Below are 21,166 nucleotides of genomic sequence, written 5' to 3'. Positions count from 1 at the left end.
GTACTTTCATCACGTTGCTAGCTACCACTCTTATTTATGTCATTCTGTTTTTGTTAAAAAAATTCCTCTAGCAAAATTATTTTAAATGATCTACATTTCAAAGTAAATTAGTCGCCATGGCGACCAAATCTCACAGAAAACAAAGTCAGAGAAGTTAGCAAACACCGTTATCCAACTGCTAATTAAGCAGTCGAGCGCCAGAGAACTACTCGCCCCTAGGCTACAGCCTCTCTCTCTCTCTCTCTCTCTCTCTCTCTCTCTCTCTCTCTCTCTCTCTCTCTCTCTCTCTCCCTGAGTGAGAGGAGAAGCAGCTGGCTGCTCGACCCAACTACATCACTCAACTACATCCCCTCTCACGCTTTCTACATGAGCAGTTTCAGGAGCATTTTCACTTCACTGCTTTCACAAACGTTTCACTGTTACTTTCCTCCCCGGTTTTCTGACGGGAGTTTGTCATTATCCCGGTTTGAGTGAGTCCAGCGCTCTTTCTTCGTAGACATGAATGCTAAACGATACGTGCCAGCCTGGATTATACTGAGCATGGTGCAGCTGGCCTGCTGGGGTGAACCTCTGGATAAACAAGACCCACAAGGTAGGCAAGTTACATCTCAGGCTGAAACTAACTACTAACTTTATTTACTACTTTCTTGATCACTTATCCTTTATCAAAATGACTAATGAGTAATACTTTTAGAAACTATACATTTTTTATTTTGCTGTATACATCTGTGTAATGCATGTAGCGCTGTCTTGTAGTAATCTAGAATACCTGTAGAAAACTGTAGCAATTGTCCAAATTTACAGTGAGATGCTGATGGCTTTTGGAAAAACCTGTAGTATCACTGTAGACTTTTTTCACATCTCATTACTGTATTAATGCTCTGGTTTCCATGGTAGGCATTAAGAGCCTGGATTTCAGGACAATGGTTTAGTATCAGTTTACTGGTTTAATTATTTTACTGCTTACAGGCAATGTGTTAAATAAGAAAATATAGAAAAACTCATTCACAATCAAATCAGAAATGCCTTCTTCATGTCATACAGACTAAATGTGCAAAACCAGTGGTTTCCACGTTTAATGTGGTTGCTTTGATGTGTGTGTGTTCCATGTGTTGATCTTTCTCAAATCTTCCATTCACTGGTGCCTGTGACAGCTTTTGTCCAGTGTCTGGATTCTTAGTGCAGCATGAAGTTTGAGGGTGAGACTCCAGTCTACGAGCCTGGAGGTTTCCCACTGCCGCCTGCTCCTGCCCCTCATTTCATACTTTCCTTCTGTCCTTACCTCAGCCTCACACACTCAGCTTTCTCCTGGCTGTGCTCCTGCTGGCCTGCCACAGCCAATTGTATAAACGTTTTGATAGTAAGTGAGTCAGTATGTCAGAAGTGAGTAAGGAGAGGCAAGGCGAAGGGCAATGGGGGAGATTTATTGGAAAAGTTACCAGGGGTCTTTACCCTGCTGCTTAGGCAGGAACTGGGTGTCCCAACATGGTGTAGACTTGACACTTGGATAGAGGTACTTGGGTCAGTTTTGATGGTAATGCTCTTTGTAATAAAGAAGTGGTTGGAATCCCTTAAATTCCAAGGCTTATTACATCCAAAGGCCTGTTACTAAGTCATGACATGGAAAACAATACAAACTGTCTGTTTGAATTTTGAGTGAAAGCCTGGGTGCGCCAGCAATTTAAAGGCTTAAAATGGACACAGAAAGGTGGTTTGCACTCATGTTTGCTTTGCAAGTATTTCTCTAAAATTTACATTCTCTGAACATTATAGTTCTCTATAGATCATGGTAAAGATGTCAGACTTTACCAAAACATTTCATTTTGTAAAATGGCAACATACAACGTAAAGAAAATGTCACTTGGGTGTCTGTTACAAGTTTACAATGCTTCCCATATCCATGTTTAAGTAAAGCTGGCTTAAGTATTGACAGAACTGAAACGTTCATTTCTAGCTTGCCGCTAACAAAAGTACTATAATTTAATAATAGAAATGCTGGTGAAAATTAGCATTGTCATAGAGGGGGTTCTCAAGTTACTTAATTAAATAATTCTGCATTGCTGCTATATAAAATGTAAAGCTATGATATGTTGTTCAACGGCATAAAAGCAGCATTAAAGATTTCACAAAATGGCATTAAAATGGCCCAAAAAGCATTTTTGCTATAAAAAAAACATCATTTGAATTTGCTGATACCTGCAAATCCTCTGATAAACAGTAAGAAATAAAAACTAAAGGACACATTTTAAATGCACTTTTTCCACATAGTTTATTTCTATTTTTGTTAATGTTTATATAGTGTTATTAATTTATATATGAGGCTCTTCAAATGTTTCCTTTTTAGTATTTTAAGTAAAATGTCTGAATCTTTAAAAGGTGTACAAGATGTGATATTGTTGCTTGGCCTTAGGAACAAAAACATTATTCCATTAATCACAAACATAATTGCTGCATTATTCCAGTGCTCATAAAGTCAACAGTGACAGCCCCACTCTAAAAGAAAGGGATTACACAAGTAAGATTTCTCCATTACATTATATAAAAAAAGAGTTTCCGTTAAGGCTTGGCAATATGGCAATAATATAACATCACAATATTTGACGCTGTTTTCATGGAGCATAATGCGTATGCCGATATTTAGTGTTTGGAATGATGGTCTATTGGTCATGAAATGTGAACAACATCTATAGGGCAGCAAGTATTTTCAAATGTTGTGAAAAAAGAGGGGAAAAAAGAGTTATGAGTGTTTGACATAACATAAATAATACTGATTACAAGGAGCAGCACTTAACTTGTCTGGAAAAGTTTCACCGCTTCACCTTAACTTATAAGCTGTGGGTGCCTGAGACAACACTAAATCCTTCCTGTTCTGTGTTTCAGTGATAGACATGTTGGCCCTGCAGGATGTGAAGCAGAATGTGGCTGCTGTTGAGAAGATGTCTGGAGCTCTCAAGACTTCCAGTGATCTTTATATCGTCTCCACCTTCCGCTTGCCTCCCAAACTGGGTGGCGTACTGCTGGGCTTCTACAATAAGCAGGACAATAAGAAGTACCTGGAGCTCGCCATCATGGGCAAGATCAACAAAGGTGCTTTTTTTTTAAGCTTAAGGCTAAACGTCAAACATGATGACTGGGTTAGATACTGTAATGCTCTTTGTATTATAGCGTGGTACACTGCAGTGCTGGCTGAAGGCAAGATAGGTCAGACTAGTACAACAAATAAGTGCCAGGTCTTAAGAACAACGCACTTACTGTTCCTCTTAAAAAGACTTAATATTCGGGTCACCAGAGGGTAACCATCAACCTCTATTACAATATTAGCACACATTGATGTTCTTTTTTCCTTCCACAAAGGCCCCATTGCACTACATAAATCGTCCCTGATTACATAATAGCAAAGTTAAGTACACTGTAATCACTGGCATATTACTAACCAGTTTGTAATTGCTAATATCTGGTTTCAAACGTATGCATGAGGTGCTTGATAATAAAGGCTGTAATTACTAAATGGCTGTTCTGCCAGCTCTGGTGCGGTACATTCGTGAGGATGGGAAGCTGCACACAGTGAACCTGCAGAGCGCTAACCTTGCGGATGGGCGAGCTCAGTCCATAATTCTGCGCGTGGGAGGCCTACGCAGAGACAATCTCAGCCTGGAGCTCTACGTCAACTGCCGTCTGGCTGACTCCGCCCAGCGCTTGCCCCCACTGGTCCCCTTGCCTGCAGAGGCGGAGCTGGTGGAGATTCGGAACGGGTACAAGGCATACACTCGGCTTCAGGTGGGCTTATTGAGGCATTTTAGTGGCAGTTTTCAGATGGTTTTAATCCATGGTTGAGTTCCACCCATCCTTTACCTTAACACCTTAGAGACTTATTCACTTTTTAATCTTGTTCAGCATAAAATCTCCCCTTCAGGGACATATGTCTAAGTGAATAATGGTATCAGAGGGGCTTTCTGAGGTAATAGAGTGTTTTGCTCAGTGATAGGTGGGGATGTTGGACGAAGATTAGAGAAAAAACTAACATTTAGTCTTAATAAATTATAGGATATAATAAATCATGTTTAATATGACCAGAAACATAAATTAACGAGGTAAAAAAATATTTGATTCATGTTCACTTTCAGACTATTATTAAGTGACCTTACATGCTCCTCCCACAAGTACATTCTTTTGCACATACTAAGGTTGGACAAGCGTTACAGAAAATCCCCAAATTTAAAATCTTAAAATAACTAAATTTACAGTACGTTATTAATTAGAAACTTCATGTGTATGTTTGTATATGTATGGAAGTATATGAGCAGTATAGTTTACTTTGTTGTGTGTTTAAGGTTGTTGGAATAAATATGTAAATATTTGACTAAAAGGCGAAGCTGAAAGTTTAGCAGCTTTAGCTGATATAATGTTCAGCTCTGTTAATTACTGAGCATTAAATTAGCTAAATTAATTGATTGAAATTTCAAGCTAGACTGATTTATCTCCCTTCTTTACCATCACAGAGTAGATTGACTCTCTTGACATAACCTGAATATTGTCATGTTTTCTGTTTTAAAATGTTGGTGTCTGATGTAGGTATGATGGGATAAATGTCAGCAAATCTCAGCCATTCTTCAGGAATTAGTGTTGCAGACTGCAGTATTAGCTTTGCTAAAGTGAGTGAGTTTTCTGCTTAGTCTGTCAATCAGGCATTTATCCCTAAAAATCTTGATTACACAAAATAAACTGTATTTGATTTGTCCTGACAGACACATACAAAGTAAAACAAATACAAAATACAAATTGCAAATTGATACTGATTGCATTACATTGAATGGGATTTAGGCCTGTAAAGCTTTTCGAATTTCACAACAGTAGCTATGAGAAAATGCATTTGTGAGAGGAGCATGGATAGATCAAGTACTCAGTAACTGTTATGAGACTATATATGTTAGAAGAGTAAGTAATTGAAATCTAGACCTTCCGACAAGTCCTTATAGTTTAAGGGGCTAATGATAGCTTTCTACATGCTTTCTCGTTGCACTAAATGTACAGTTCAGCAACAGTATCAGACTATGTAGAGCTTTTCTTAGATTGTTTCTTAGATTTTAAATAAGCATGTCTGTATGAGAGAATGTTCAACGGCCAACTTGAAATAATCATGAAAATTATCGTGAAAGGAAAAGATATCAATAATAAGTGTGTTGCTGCTTGTCTGAGCATGACTCTGTGGTTACAGGGGTCAGTGGAGTCCCTCAAACTGGCTCTAGGGGGCAGTGTAGCTAAAGCAGGAGCTCTGACTGACTGCCCTTTTCAGGGTGACTCCTCAGCCTACAACATAGGTAATACATCAGCCCCACAAGTATACAGTGTTTATAGATAAACATTTGTGTTTGGATTCTAGGGTGTTCCCCTAGTAAACATTTGTGGTAAGTTCTAGATGTAAAAATGTCATTTATATCTTTTAATATTTGTCTTTGCTTTGATCACAGTAAATGGGGAGGCAAACTCTATTCTAGGTGAGATTATAGCCATTCCAGTTATTGTGTTTTTTTTTTGTTTGTTTTGTTTTGTTTTGTTTTGTTTTGTTTTTCTTTATTGAGTGGGTACACTGTAAGACAGACACATAAAGCAGATGTTGTTTGGTTATAACAGGTGATCACACCAAAGCTCTGATTGGACAGCTCATCATCTTTAACCAGATCCTGGGTGAGCTTCGAGAGGACATCAGAGAACAGGTGTGCATTTGTGTGGCTGGGTGGGAGACGTGTACATTAACTATGGAAATATCTGTTTTTATTCAACTCTGTGTAGGTCAGTCTGAATATGCATGTCCTTTTGCCAAGTATAGGTGAAGGAGATGTCTCTCATTAGGAACACTATATTGGAGTGCCAAGTGTGTGGTGAGTGTTTCTGCAGTTCTCTCTGTTGAGCCCCTGAAATTCATAAACAGCAGGATTTAAAAATACTCATCACGTGACTGGAGCAACAGAACTGACCTGGCAGATTGTACTGAAAGCTTCTGTAAAAGAAAGTAGAGCTGAAGGATGAATTGGTTTTATCTCAAAACCACAATATGCAGGATTTTCAAATCACATGATCCGCGAGCCTGACGGAGAAGCGGCTTAGAAGATGGATGGATGGATGGATGATCTGCAGTTTGAATTGTAACATGCATTATCAAAAACATTGCCTTAGGTTTACAGGGGAAATTTAACCTAATAACACAGAGCTTGTGAACTGCCTTCAGATGAGTTAGAGTCAGAAGCAAATAAACACCCATGTGCTGTGTACATGACAGCACAATCACAACTAACTGGCAGTCTGAGATGCTACATTCAGTGTTCAAGTTGATGCTCTGGCCAAAATAACAGGGTCAGACTTTAAATTAAAGAAAATAACTTTCTCTGCTCTTTAAATAAAATCTGAGAAACTTCAAAACTTAAATAAAATAACGGGTGATACTCACAGCATCCTGACTGGGACTTTAAGTGTAATCTTAGAACTAATCTGTTTATCTCTACAAAACGTTACCAAAGTGTTTGGCAATATGACAATACATTATATGAATAATATATTCATGTATATAAAGAATATGAGAATAAATATCAGTACTTCTAGAACAGTGAACAACATGCATACTTAAAATACAGATTTAGATCAATTATAGAAAGTCTGCAAACAACAATAATAGTAAGAATCAAATGATTGGATTTTAGCCTATTATGCTGTAATCTTTTTTTTTTACCAAATGTTAGATTTTTTTTTCTGTTCTGTTTTATTTTTTCCAAAATTTTAAATGTAAATATTTATCATAGTTCATATCATAGTTCTTTATAACCTCAAAGTGTGGCACTGCTGTTGTATACAACTTGTCCTACTGTAAATTCACAGTATCATGGTCATGTGTAATGAAAATGTCTTCAAGTATTTTGCTGTTGCCATATTAGCCATCCTTATACCAATATTTACCAATGATTTCTTCTGGCCTCTTTCTTTGCTTTTCTGTTCAGGGTTTCATGAGGCTCGGTCCCGTTGCCAGCCCAACCCCTGCTTCAAAGGTGTGGCCTGCATGGAGACGTTTGAATTCCCAGGATATCGCTGTGGGCCATGTCCCGAGGGAATGACAGGCAACGGCACCCATTGCCATGACATTGATGAGGTGAGCATGTTTTCAGGGTAAAAACAAATGCTGTGAATCAACAGGGTAAATAACATTAATGAAATTAACATATAATAGTATAATTGCTGTTTGTCTCTCTCAGTGCATGCTGGCTCAACCCTGCTACTCTCCCAGTGCGTGTGTAAACACAGTGAAGGGCTTCAGTTGTGAGCCCTGCCCACAAGGACTCTGGGGTCCACCTCTCTCAGGGGTTGGCCTAGAGTTTGCCAAGAACCACAAACAGGTACAAAGAAGCACACATGCGTATTGTCATTGTCAGATCAAAACTTTGTCATTTTTGTTTAAATCACTTAAAATATCTGCTCATTACATTATGTGACCATTCAATGATAAATGGATCAACAGAAATAGTGCACAATTACTTATCAGTATATTAAGAAATAAAAACGTTAAATAAATGTTTTTGTTTACCTTTTTTTACATTTTGGGGATACAAGGCTTTGTTACAGCAGCAATGCTCATTGAATATTTTAGAAATGTAGTTTTCTATATGAAAACTATGAGTGGAGGATATTTATGATACACAGGTTGTCACACAGTATCTTTCTCTTACATTACTGACTTTTTTCTCATAGGAATGCTTAGATGTAGACGAGTGCGTTGAAGTTGCCAATGCCTGCACTGCCAATTCTGTCTGTGTAAACACCATCGTAAGTATTTGAATTTGATAATTTGATAAAACATTGAATATCACAATGAGATTAAGTGGAATACATTGACTAAATTACATGCAAACTGATTCAGGATTACTTACCTAGACTGTATAAATAAAACAGACTTTCAATGCAAACAAAGAAAATCAAGAACTCCAGAGGCTGTAAAATTGCCAGTTGATTTTCATTATTTCTGTTTCATTATCTCTCTCTCTCTCTCTCTCTCTCTCTCTCTCTCTCAGGGTTCGTTTAGGTGTGGTCATTGTAAAGTTGGGTATGTAGGTAATCAGACTGCTGGCTGTCTTCCTCGGAAGTCCTGTGCCACACTCAGTTTCAACCCTTGTGATTCTAACGCCCACTGTATCATCGAGAGGAACGGGGGGGTGTCCTGTGCGGTAAAATAATTGTGAATTTTTACTATTTAATTGCTACTTATAATTCACATGCCTCGGCTGAGCATTACTGAATGACTGGTTTGAGGAGTTTCTGTGTTCTTTCTTCAGTGTAATGTGGGCTGGGCTGGTAATGGGAACACATGTGGTAAAGACACTGACATTGATGGCTACCCTGACCGTTCTCTTCCCTGCATGGACAATGACAAGCACTGCAAACAGGTCTGAAATCACCACACTGCCTGCTCTCCAGTGTGCTTTTTGCCTGTTACTTTTCACACAGCTTTATATGTGTATGCTGCAAGTGAAAGTGTAACTGCTGCCTTTGCTTTCATGTATTTGAAAAGTTAGCATGGGTCAGAACCTCTGCCCTGAGTGGTGTAGTAAAGCAAAGTGCTGCTTTATAGGTATTGGCAATATGGCAGGAATGTAATGATGCTTGACATTTCCTGTGCTTGTCCTGAGATTTTGTTTTATTTGAAGTTTGATAACTAGTTAAAACAGAGTGCAAAAATAAACAGCAGTACCCAAAATAAAAATGTTGGAAATCTATACTAAAAGGACAGCAATATTTATTTGACATGATAAGGAACAGTAAGAGAAATTAAACAATTGATAAAAAAAATAATAAAAAGATAATAGCATAGTAGACAAATAACATTAAATTCTTGCTATTGTGCAGTTTTTTAGACAGTGTACATCCACTGGTTGTTGTTTATAAGCATTCTAGATATGGTCTAAATCTGTTTTTTTATGTATTTTGCATTTGGCCCATGATCTAGAATTATAAGGGAGATATTTGAATAGCCAGAGTCATGAACTTATGAGGTTTTGCTATGATAGCAATGCTTGTATTTACACAAGTACAGTGAAACAGTAAAAGCCAAATGTCCCTATAAAATATGTCCCGTCAGTTGCTGAATTTACCTTTTTGAGAAACAAAAAACATTGAATATAAAATGTGCCATAATGGTTTGCACACTCCACATTTTGTGTTTGTCCCCCAAAATGTTAAATTCAGCAAAACAGTAGTTGTGCATTAAAATGTGCAGAAGTGTATTCGCTACAGTGGATGTGTGAACTTATTTTCACTTAGAAAATCAACAGAACATTCAGTTTGGCAAGGGATACCTAAACCTTTGTACAGTGGGGGAAAAAGTATTTAGTCAGTCACCAATTGTTCTCCCACTTAAAAAGATGAGAGAGGCCTGTAATTGACATAATTAACAATTGACATATGTAGACCTCAACTATGAGAGACAAAATGAGGAAAACAAATTCAGAAAATCACCTTGTCTGATTTTTAAAGAATTTATTTGCAAATAATGGTGGAAAATAAGTATTTGGTCACCTACAAACAAGCAAGATTTCTGGCTGTCACAGACCTGTAACTTCTTCTTTAAGAGGCTCTTCTGTCCTCCACTCATTACCTGTATTAATGACACCTGTTTGACCTCGTTATCTGTATAAAAGACACCTGCCCACAACCTCAAACAGTCAGACTCCAAGCTCCACTATGGTGAAGACCAAAGAGCTGTTGAAGGACATCAGAAACAAGATTGTAGACCTGCACCAGGCTGGGAAGACTGAATCTGCAATAGGCAAGCAGCTTGGTGTGAAGCAACTGTGGAAGCAATAATCAGAAAATGGAAGACCTACAAGACCACTGCTAATCTCCCTCGATCAGGGGCTCCACGCAAGATCTCAGCCCGTGGGGTCAAAATGATCACAAGAACGGTGAGCAGAAATCCCAGAACCACACGGGGGGGCCTAGTGAATGACCTGCAGAAAGCTGGGACCAACGTTACAAAGGCTACTGTCAGTAACACACTACGCTGCCAGGGACTCAGATCTTGCAGTGCCAGATGTGTCCCCCTACTTAAGCCAGTACATATCCGGGCACGTCTGAAGTTTGCTAGAGAGCATTTGGATGTTCCGGAAGAGTATTGGGAGAATGTCATATGGTCAGATGAAACCAAAGTAGAACTGTTTGGTACAAACACAACTTCTCGTATTTGGAGGAGAGTGAATGCTGAGTTGCATCCAAAGAACACCATACCAACTGTGAAGCATGGGGGTGGCAACATCATGCTTTGGGGCTGTTCCTCTGCAAAGGGACCAGGACAACTGGTCTGTGTACATGAAAGAATGAATGGGGCCATGTATTGTGAGATTTTGAGTGCAAACCTCCTTCCATTAGTAAGGGCATTGAAGATGAAACGTGGCTGGTTCTTTCAGCATGACAATGATCCCAAGCACCCTGCCAGGGCAACAAAGGAGTGGCTTCGTAAGAAGCATTTCAAGGTCCGGGAGTGGCCTAGCCAGTCGCCAGATCAGATCTCAACCCCATAGAAAACCTTTGGAGGGAGTTGAAAGTCCGTGTTGCCCGCCGACAGCCCCAAAACATCACTGCTGTAGAGGAGATCTGCATGGAGGAATGGGCCAACATACCAGCAACGGTGTGTGCCAACCTTGTAAAGACTTACAGAAAACGTTTGACCTCTGTCATTGCCAACAAAGAATATATAACAAAGTATTGAGATGAACTTTTGTTATTTGACCAAATACTTATTTTCCACCATTATTTGCAAATAAATTCTTTAAAAATCAGACAATGTGATTTTCTGAATTTTTTTTCCTCATTTTGTCTCTCATAGTTGAGGTCTACCTATGATGTCAATTACAGGCCTCTCTCATCTTTTTACGTGGGAGAACTTGCACAATTGGTGACTGACTAAATACACTTTTCCCCACTGTATATGCCTGTATTATCTTAATAACTACTCCTTTTGACTGTTAAGTGGAACAGTTGGGGAAGAAAGTTGCATCCACAACCACAGTAGTCTGTGGCCAGGAGTTGGCTGTGTTCTTAGTGGGTGGGAAACATGACTGTGTCCTTTGTTGATTTAGACTAATTCTAGCCAATTGTAGGTGGTCATGTATACAGAACTGGGTGGTTAGCACTCCCCTTTAAGTGGGTTCAGCTGTCCTTTGACATTGTGTGAGCAGCAGCATGAAAAGCAGTTTGATAACCATTAGGTTATTTGGACACTTATCAGGGGGGAGCAGTTAACATTGAGGGAAAAGTAGGCAAACAAAAAAAAAAAGAAAAAAGGACCATGATTTCACCTAACAAGTTTCTTTTACTTCAGCCTTATATCTGCTGTTCACATTTAGTAGTAGGTAGTAGGTAGCCCTTAGTAGTAGGTAGTAAACATTGGAAGTTTCTCATGAACTCATAATTGTACAACATCAGTCTTGCTGTTTGATCATCGTCATTTGTGTGTGTGTGTGTGTGATCTTTGGGTATTTGTCATCTTTCCTGTACAGGATAATTGTATTTATACACCTAACTCAGGTCAGGAGGATGCAGATAATGATGGTATAGGTGACCAGTGTGATGAGGATGCTGATGGAGATGGCATTAAGAATGTGGAGGTATGCTTGGAGATTTGTAGTATCTGACTCTGCTGTCTAACATCTATTTAACTGTAATGTTGCTGCCTTCAGCTTGTGCTAAAAATAAAAACAGTTGCCGCCACTGCTGTTTTACATGTAAACATAGCACTGATTTTGTGGAATGTAGTGTTACTGGTATATAGTGAGGTGGGATCACTGTGTGCTGATGTCTTTAACTGACCAGGATAACTGTCGGCTGGTGTCTAATAAAGACCAGCAGAACTCGGACACTGACTCTTTTGGGGATGCGTGTGATAACTGTCCCAACGTGCCCAACATTGACCAGAAAGACACCGACAACAATGGAGAGGGTGATGCCTGCGACAACGACATTGATGGAGATGGTTAGATGATATAAGATTCTGTTCCTGAAATGGTAACTTTATATAGGAAAAAGAAAAGAACATTCAGAAATTTAATACACATTAATGCATCAAGATTTTGTTCCAAGTATTTTGGAGCACGTCTATTGATCCATTTGTCATGAAATGTCAGAATCAGGTTATTTCACCAAGTATATTGTATATTGTAGGTAAGTGCAAATGTTAATGACATATTAAACACACAAGAGAAGCACACAGACTATTTATCATACTAACAAATATTCTAAAGACAAAAAAATAGTAACTAAGTGGAAAAACAGAACTAATAGAATAAAGGAGCTTAAGAAGATGAATATGTGAATATGTACATATGCGCATGGTCTGATGAGACACATCATAACTATTATTCACGGTATATTACTAAATGATATGAACATTTGTAAAAATTAACATTTGTGCAGTTGCTTTACGGTCCAAAGGACTTGTATAGTTATACAGTAAGGGAGGTTTTCTATATTACAGTTGTGCAAATAAACATTATGTTTACCTAATGTACAGAGCAGTGTATTTAAAGCTATTTTTAAAGCTGAAAACATTTTCTGTGCCTTAAGGTTGTGTGTCTGATCTGTGTCTGGTGTGCATCTGTGTGTGTGTGTTTGTTTGTGTTTGTGTGTTGCAGGTGTTCAGAATGTGTTGGATAACTGCCCCAAAGTGCCAAACCCCATGCAGACAGACCGGGATGGGGATGGAGTGGGAGATGCCTGTGACAGCTGCCCTGAGATCAACAACCCCATGCAGGTCCTCACACTTCACAAAGTAGAATTACAATGCCTTGAATAGGCCCACTTAGGACTTTTTAGGACTATTATTGCTTTTTCAGAGGTTATTAAAGCAGTTTTCTTGGATTGTCAGAAACATTTTTACAATTTAAAGCAATTCCACCACTTTTTATTCAGAAAATGACTGCATGATTAAATTATGAAGATGCAAATTATTGCCCTGTTCTTGAGAAATGTGTTGAACATTATTCAAACAGTGGTGATAGGGAGCATTTAATTCTGTGAAAGCTATTTCTCTTAATGTTATTGCATGAATTGGCTACCAGTAGCGCTGTCTGATGTCTGAGAAATTGCTTTACGGTAGTTTTGAGATAAGGGTTTGGCCTAAAACAAGGCATTGTAATTTTATAAATCCGCTCATGGCGTAGAGGTCATGTAGGGTATTGTTAGGCAAACTAATGAAAAAAACCAACACTTTTTTCTATATTTAATGCTCTTTTTTGCCATTGTTTAAATTACATATATATTACACACTCAGAAGACACATGCAGGTTCACAAGTCATATTGTGTTGTAAACATCACAGTACCTGGTTTCTAACACCACTATTGTAAAGAACTCTGAGTCAGTAAGTTTCTCTTCAATGAACCTTTTTCATCAAACTGCTGTGAATGACTTTGTTTACATCTCAGTAAATGAATTATGCAGAAATTTGGAAAAAACAGTGCAAATCCTTTAATTGTTGTTTATAGGTTTCACCACATGTTTTAGCTGTACATTTTAAATCACAAATGGCCTTTTTTCTTGAGCACTGTGGGCTTCTTTCCCAGACCAGATTAAGCCTAAGGCTAGACTTCAAATGGATTATGCCTGTGCTTTATTCATGCCTGTGAAACCAAATTGGAAACATGCTTTTGTTCTATGTTTGTAAACAAGATATATTTAATTGGAGTCCAACTTAATTGTTATAACTGTAATGAAATGGGTATTATAACAATTATGTCTTTGCAGACTGACATAGACAACGATCTTGTGGGAGATGTGTGTGACACCAATCAGGACATGTAAGTTTCAGCATGTGTGCGCACACACCCTGCACACACACACACACACACACACACACACACACACACACAAATTGGCTGTTTTGCTGTGCCTGAGACTCAGCTGTCACCCAATGTACTTGCTTTACGTTGTTTATTCACAAAGACACAAACACTTTTCTGCACACCACCTGGAACTATTCATAAAGCCCAAAATAAGCTTTAGTGATCTATTAAACTACAAAATGCTGGGTAGCCGAATGCTTTACTTGATCTACTTTAATTCATGTGTAAGGTAATATGATTCAACTTGCCTGACCACTTTGCTTTGGCGCCACCTAGTGTCTTTGAACAATAACAACAAGCAGTAATCTCCTCCGCTGTAGAGCTCAAGCTCCTTCTCTGCTTTTGTATGCTTATTATCCATGTAAAATGGTTTATTGGCAATATCCTGATCACTGTATATGTGTTTAGTTTAGCCCACTTTGTTTATCTGTTTCTTTGACCAGCGATGGGGATGGACATCAGGACACTCGAGACAACTGTCCCAATATTCCCAATAGTTCTCAGCTTGACTCGGACAATGACGGTATTGGAGATGACTGTGATGATGACGATGACAATGATGGAATCCCTGATGCTGACAGTGTAGGAGGTCTTGGCCCTGATAACTGCCGGCTTATTCCCAATCCAAACCAGAAAGACTCGGACGGTAATGAATCCAGCAGAAATTCCTTACCTGCAACTTGACAAAACAGTACATTATTGGGCCTTTTGCTTTAACATTCCATACAGCAGTAGCGGTTGGCAATATGATATGAATATGTCATATGCAAAAGAACTCTATCTCCAAAAGTTTTAAGACAACTGCAGCGTATCAAGTGCTTCTTCTGAAGTCAAAGATTTTAATAGGCAGTTTGTCAAACTTTGCAGCAGTAACTTCTTCTGAGACTTTACACTATATGTTGAATATGTGTGTGTGTGTGTGTGTGTATGCTGAGGAAGAGGCACAGTGTCAGATCACTCTAACCTACAGAGTAAGTATGTAACCAAGTTCAAGCCACCCCTGTTCTTTTCACTCATTGTCTCTCCTGTTCATCACAGGTAATGGTGTTGGAGATGTGTGTGAGAATGACTTTGACAATGATGCAGTGATGGATTTGATCGACGTGTGTCCTGAGAGTGCTGAGGTCACACTGACAGACTTCAGGGCCTATCAGACTGTCATACTGGACCCTGAGGGTGATGCCCAGATTGATCCTAACTGGGTGGTGCTTAACCAGGTGAGTCCCACCTATCTGAGGAGGGTAATCACTGTAGAGCTCAGATCTCTACATAGTACCTATCCTTGTGTGTTTTTCCCAGGAGTGTTACATAATTTTTCAAACAGAGAATGTGAATTAACATGTACCTGGCAGAAGAGGGTTTACATTCAGTGAAGGTTAAGTTCTATTTCAATTACTCCACCTTTTTGTCATTTTTGTCATGTTTATAATACTTAGTATTTTTATTGAGCATGATGCAGTGTTCATCCCTGCCTGTTTCTTTTGTTTTAACAATGATTAAAAAGTAAATAAGTAAATCAGTAAAATAAATACGCAAGTAAATAGGATATAATATGAACTGTTCATATAATTCACTGTGAGAATTATTAGTACTTGAAATAAGAATAAAACCTTAAAATAATAATAAGACCTTATTCAGTGCTGTTGTTTGACTTTAAGGGTATGGAGATTGTTCAGACAATGAACAGTGACCCTGGACTGGCAGTTGGTAGGTAGTCTTTCAAAGCCCAGCATTTACACACCAATCACTTGCCTTCTCTTCATTAGCAATATTTGCATCCATAGTGGTAGAAGAATCTTCAAGTGCTTATTTTTACAGTTACGTAACTACCACATTTAGTGTCACCCTACATATAAGTTAATATTTTACACCTAGGCTATCATATAATCAGACAATCACATGGGTTAATTCCTTTGGAGTATGGTGATAATGTACAGCGAGATAACATGGTTAGGGTTTTCAGTGTGCTTTCTCACCTCTATCTCTCCCTTCAAAACTGGACCATCTGCAGGCTACACAGCATTTAATGGAGTGGACTTTGAGGGCACTTTCCACATAAACACCGTCACTGATGATGACTACGCTGGCTTTATTTTCGGCTACCAGGACTCTTCCAGCTTCTATGTGGTGATGTGGAAACAGACAGAGCAAACCTACTGGCAGTCCATACCATTTCGAGCCTTGGCTGAGCCTGGCCTACAGCTTAAGGTAGAGGTGCCAGTCAGATTATATTTATTTTGGCAAAGCTCAGTTTGTTTGGGACTTTTTTCCCAATGAAAGCTGCACTTTTACCCGGTGAAGTGTCATGATTCATTATTGCATTATTCTAGTGAATTACATCCTTTATTGCAGTATTCAGTAACTACTGTGAACTTAATATGTAAGTTATGGAGTGATGAAGTGAAGTGTAGACCCACATATAGACCCAATAAAGTATTGTATTATGTTTGAATTATGTTATGAATTAGAGACACTTGGTATACAAAGTAGCGGAAGATAATGGATGGATGGAATACAAATTTATTTACTTGTTAAAAAGATACACTGTAATAAAGGTGTACATTTGATGTGCTGTTTCTCCCTGCAGGCAGTGAAGTCCCGTACAGGGCCTGGCGAGTTTCTCCGTAATGCTCTATGGCACACAGGACACACAGAGGGTGAGGTGAAGCTGTTGTGGAAGGACCCACGTAACGTCGGCTGGAAAGACAAAACTTCCTACCGCTGGCAGCTCAGTCACCGGCCACAAGTCGGCTACATCAGGTTAGTCTGTCTGAAACTGGGCCTGTGCTAGGACCAAGTCTCCAGAGAACAAATTTGACCTAAACTACCATTTGCATTCCTCAATACCATGAAATTGCTCCAAGTAAACATGCGGTCTGCCTAGTTTCTAGCTGCTAGTATTTGTATAATCTGCAAAAATATTACTGACCGCACATTTTTGTTTATGACCTCACACATGTTTTATTACGACATCTTAAAGAAATATCATGAAATACTGAAAAGTGGCATGATAATGGGGCACAGGGGGGGATGGAAAGATTTTTGCAAGAACTATTTCAGTCTACTGAATTACTGTACATATATTTTTCTCATACAATGCATATTTATTTACAGTATTTATCAAATTATCTACAGAACATGACTACATAATCTAATCTACAAATATATACTTTTATTACATTTTGCTTATACATGATTAAAAGGTTTCAGTGTATTTTGAAGATTCCTTTTAGCCACTAGAGGGTGCTATGTTGTATACAGTTAATAGATGCACTGATTCCAATGGGAAGTAAACAAAATACTCAATGGTGAGCTGGAAGATGGGGGGTCTGGCTGGTTGTCCTTAAAATTTTCTTTTCAGCTACCCCTCCTCTACTCCTCCAGCCCTCCAAAACCTCTGACTTTGTTGAGTGCTTGGGCCCCCTGGCCTTCCATTGTTATGGTTGCCATGCCAATGAAATCCTTGGCAAGAATTTCCTTGGTGCCTGTTGATATGCAGATCCAACGGAAACTACTGTAGTGGGCAGGCTGGAAAGACAGAGCAAGGGACAGAGAGAACAGGGACGGTAGAGAACGAGGAACATGCCTGATTTCCTGTATCATATACCTTTGTAATCTAGTGTTATGCCAATTAGGTGTAGTGACACAGGTGTGTTTCCAGAAAATCACAAAATAATATGGCATAGAAGATTTAACAGACTATATATTCATAGTTATACATATGTATAGAGAACAGTTGATCCCAATCATTTAGTTTTAAGTCTTTTGAAAAGATGTTGTTATTGAATTCAAAACAGTTTTTTTTTTCACTCCTCTGTGCACATTACTGCTTACATGAGATGGAGGGAGGCCCTCTGTTAGGCTTGTGTGTGTGCGTAGCGCCAGTGCTTTGTGAAACTCCAAGCTCTTTCAGACACACACAGAGAAACACCTGCTTTGTATTCACGTAGAGGAGTGAATAGAGCTCAGCGCGCACACACACACACACACACACACACACACACACACACACACACACACACACACATACACTACATTTCACTTCAGCACAGCTTCCCTAAAGCATCACGTCATCCTTCCAACTCCTACAGCACTCTCCTCTGCTGTACCCCAAGCACCAGCGACCACGGCCTTCACTCATTCTGTCCTAACCACGTCTCTCTTTCACGGAGTGCTGCTATGCATGTGAGCTTACACTGACTGCTATAGCGTTATGTTATTAATCAGTTATCACTGGAGTTACTGAAGTGCAGTTGAGTCTAGTTTAAGAAATCTAGAACTCAGAGGCCTAGCTCAGTAGCAGACTTGGTAAACATAGTTCCTCTTATGTTTATACACATGGCAGAGTAAAGCTCTTTGAGGGAACAGAGATGGTGGCCGACTCTGATGTGGTGATTGACACGTCCATGAGAGGAGGACGGCTTGGAGTCTTCTGCTTCTCTCAAGAAAACATCATCTGGTCCAACCTGCGCTACCGCTGCAATGGTACAGTCTAAGCAAACATGCTTCTATAGCACCCAGAAAAGGTTCTGTGAGTTACAGTGGAACCTTTTTTTAACCCAACGTTCTTCACTATGGATATAGTGAATATTAATTTATTATTATTATCAATAATAACAACAACAACAACAACAATAATAATCATCATCATAATTATTATTATTATGAGTATTATTGTTGTTGATAATATTAATAAATTAATATGAATAAAAATGAATAATTATTATTGTTATTATTGTTGTTGTTATTACTAGTAGTAGTAGTATTGGTGCAGCAGAAAACAATCATATTTCATCATTACCTTATGGAGATAACTGCAGCATAATTAAAGTGGCACATATTTTAAATTTGAACATTTTGGAACTGTTGAGTTAAAACATTTTTGAGCTGACTTTTGGATCTAGAATCAATAACTGATGTCTTTATTAATAAATGTTTATGAAAATGTAGTTACAAGACAAAGACATTACAGGATGATACAAGTTTACAGCACTTAAACTATTCATATTTGTCTTTGTACAGATACGGTGCCTGATGACTTCCAGCCGCAACATAAACAGGTTCTAATGCACATTCAAGTGTGAAGAATGAGAGACTCATAGATGGCCACCCTGACCCGCACTGCCTTTTCACATGGATACACACACATTCTCACACAGTCTCCACACTTCGCTCCAAGTCTCCCGACCGGCCGCTGTGCATGAGTGAGACTGCTGAGCTCTTGTGTGAAAGGAAACACAAGATCAAAGGAGAGAAAGAATGACACCACATCCCTCCGAATCTGAAGAGGCAAAGAAAAAGCACAGAAAGGACAAACTGACCTTTTTTTTATTATAAGAACAAGTGTGCTGTAGCAGGGAGGAGCAGCAGGCCATGTATGAAGGTGTGTGCAAGTGAGAGTGAGTGTGTATGTATGTATGTATGTGTGTTTGGTGATGTGCAAGTAGCGAGAAAAAGGAAGGACGTGTAAAGATGTGTTATATGATGATCTTAACGATGATAACTAAGGTTAACAGGATGACTGTTCCTTGTGGGACAGCATTAATGGGCAGTTTCTTGCCCTGTCTTTGTTGTCCCACATGTGTAAATATCATAAGCTATAATGTGTTTAAGATACCGATTTGCCAAATAACACTTTTTCTGATGACCCAACCTGTGTCATCTCTGTCCCTTTTGTGCACATGTTTCTGCTAAACAGAGGTAGATGACTATTAGACCTCACTGTTAACATCGGCAATAACAAAAACATGTATTTTTTGTTAATCATCTCATGTATATTGTTTAAACAAATTGAGAAATATCTAAATTCTAAACTTTCAATAATTTAAATCAACATTTAAATTATAATTCAAATTTTAGGAGAAGTTAATGTTTTGCATACAGTCTTGTTTTATGCAAAGAAATTCAAACTTGTCAATATACAATGAAAACTGTAAATGTAACTCCTTTCTAAGTATGTAATTAATCATGTAGTTGCATTTGAGTTGTATAACAAAAAGACAGTAATAGCTCTCGACAAGATGTTTTATCATGTTTTATCATTTTAATGTTATTTTACTAACATATCATGCCTATATGTGCTACTTCCCTTAAACAGTTAAACCCTTAGGATGGATATGGGTATTCTAGGCCAAATAAACCACTGTTTATTCCAGTTTACTGATACGTAATCATGCATTCTTTTTAAAGAATCAAAAACAGTACTATAAACAGGCTCACAAACAAAGGCAATTTTTTAGTTGACGAATAAAAGTGATTTTATTATCAAATCATTTAACAGACTTTCTCAGGAGACCTAATGTCCCAAAACACCTAAATCCATACAGAAAGAAATAAACAGAGAGGGGAAATTAGTTTAACACAAAAAGAACTCCTGCGTGTAGACCTGTTGTTACTGGCTTCTCTGCTGCTATGAGTGGGATTGTGATAACAGTGGGTCTACCTGCTGTCCAGTGGTATTATAAACCTTGGTCAGCCTCTGTGCCTCCAGAAAGAGCTGTGAGCTCCTCGTGGACTGGGAGGCCGGGACGAGTGCAATATTGGTGGGGGATTGGACAACAGTGCACCGCACCCCGAGCCTGCCAGGCCCCGGGACACGTGGAATAGATGAGGCAGGAGCTGAGGACAAACACGCTGTTCATCTGCGAACAGCACACAGACACAGGAGCTAGACTTTACTGTACTTAATACTTTTCGAAGGTGTTAAGCATGCTGACATATCCATACAGAAAGATGCTTTTATTATTTGAAGGCATAAGTTACACAACAAAGACTGTTTGAGCAGAGGGCTGAAAAAATAATTTTCCATTGTACATTTATATTTGATGTGAGACATTTGAGCAGAAAGATGTTAAATGAATACTTTTAATTTAAAAACCCCTATTAATTTAGGCTTTTACTGTATTTTTTTTTTATTAATTTAAGAGGGAAAGCGCGATGGGCGGGGCATTGTCGTGGCCCCGCCCCAGAAAGGCCCCAAGTAGGTTTAGTATGAAAAAAGCTTTTTAAATTTTAGATTTCGTTAAAATCCACCGCTAAATTCGTAAAACACACGCAATTGACCATTTTCAATACACAGACGAGCGCGTGTGTTCGTGCAGCACGTATCTTGGAGCGTCAACGAGCAACGCAGTGTTTCCTAGACAACAGGTTGTTTAGAAACGTTGTAGTTGGCGAACTACAAAAGAGCCCGACTAAAGCGCGTTACCATGGAAAAGTTAACTTTCCCCACACGAGCTAATGACTTACATACCAGATTGCCATTCAATTCCACAGCGAGCTAGAAACTAAACG

The 21,166-nt window shown here is 38.7% G+C and overlaps 1 protein-coding gene across 1 annotated transcript; it reads left to right on the top strand.

The window, feature by feature from the left end:
- The first annotated feature begins 317 nt into the window (after positions 1–317).
- Positions 318–20,032, top strand: thbs3a (thrombospondin 3a). Its single transcript, XM_017713109.1, has 23 exons — positions 318–592; positions 2,881–3,087; positions 3,524–3,777; positions 5,216–5,318; positions 5,469–5,495; positions 5,632–5,714; positions 5,828–5,879; positions 6,990–7,138; positions 7,242–7,382; positions 7,735–7,809; positions 8,055–8,207; positions 8,316–8,426; positions 11,535–11,642; positions 11,848–12,007; positions 12,666–12,784; positions 13,776–13,828; positions 14,317–14,519; positions 14,912–15,090; positions 15,532–15,580; positions 15,885–16,081; positions 16,461–16,633; positions 18,219–18,358; positions 18,896–20,032. The coding sequence occupies exons 1-23, from the start codon at positions 499–501 to the stop codon at positions 18,955–18,957; spliced, it is 2,892 nt and encodes a 963-aa protein (XP_017568598.1). The 5' UTR covers positions 318–498; the 3' UTR covers positions 18,958–20,032.
- Positions 20,033–21,166: the final 1,134 nt, after the last annotated feature.

The sequence above is a fragment of the Pygocentrus nattereri genome, chromosome 3, assembly GCF_015220715.1.
Source record: "Pygocentrus nattereri isolate fPygNat1 chromosome 3, fPygNat1.pri, whole genome shotgun sequence".
In the NCBI taxonomy this organism is placed as follows: Eukaryota; Metazoa; Chordata; class Actinopteri; order Characiformes; family Serrasalmidae; genus Pygocentrus; species Pygocentrus nattereri.
Note: the sequence above shows the minus strand (reverse complement) of the source record. Positions and strands in the feature narration are given on the sequence as shown.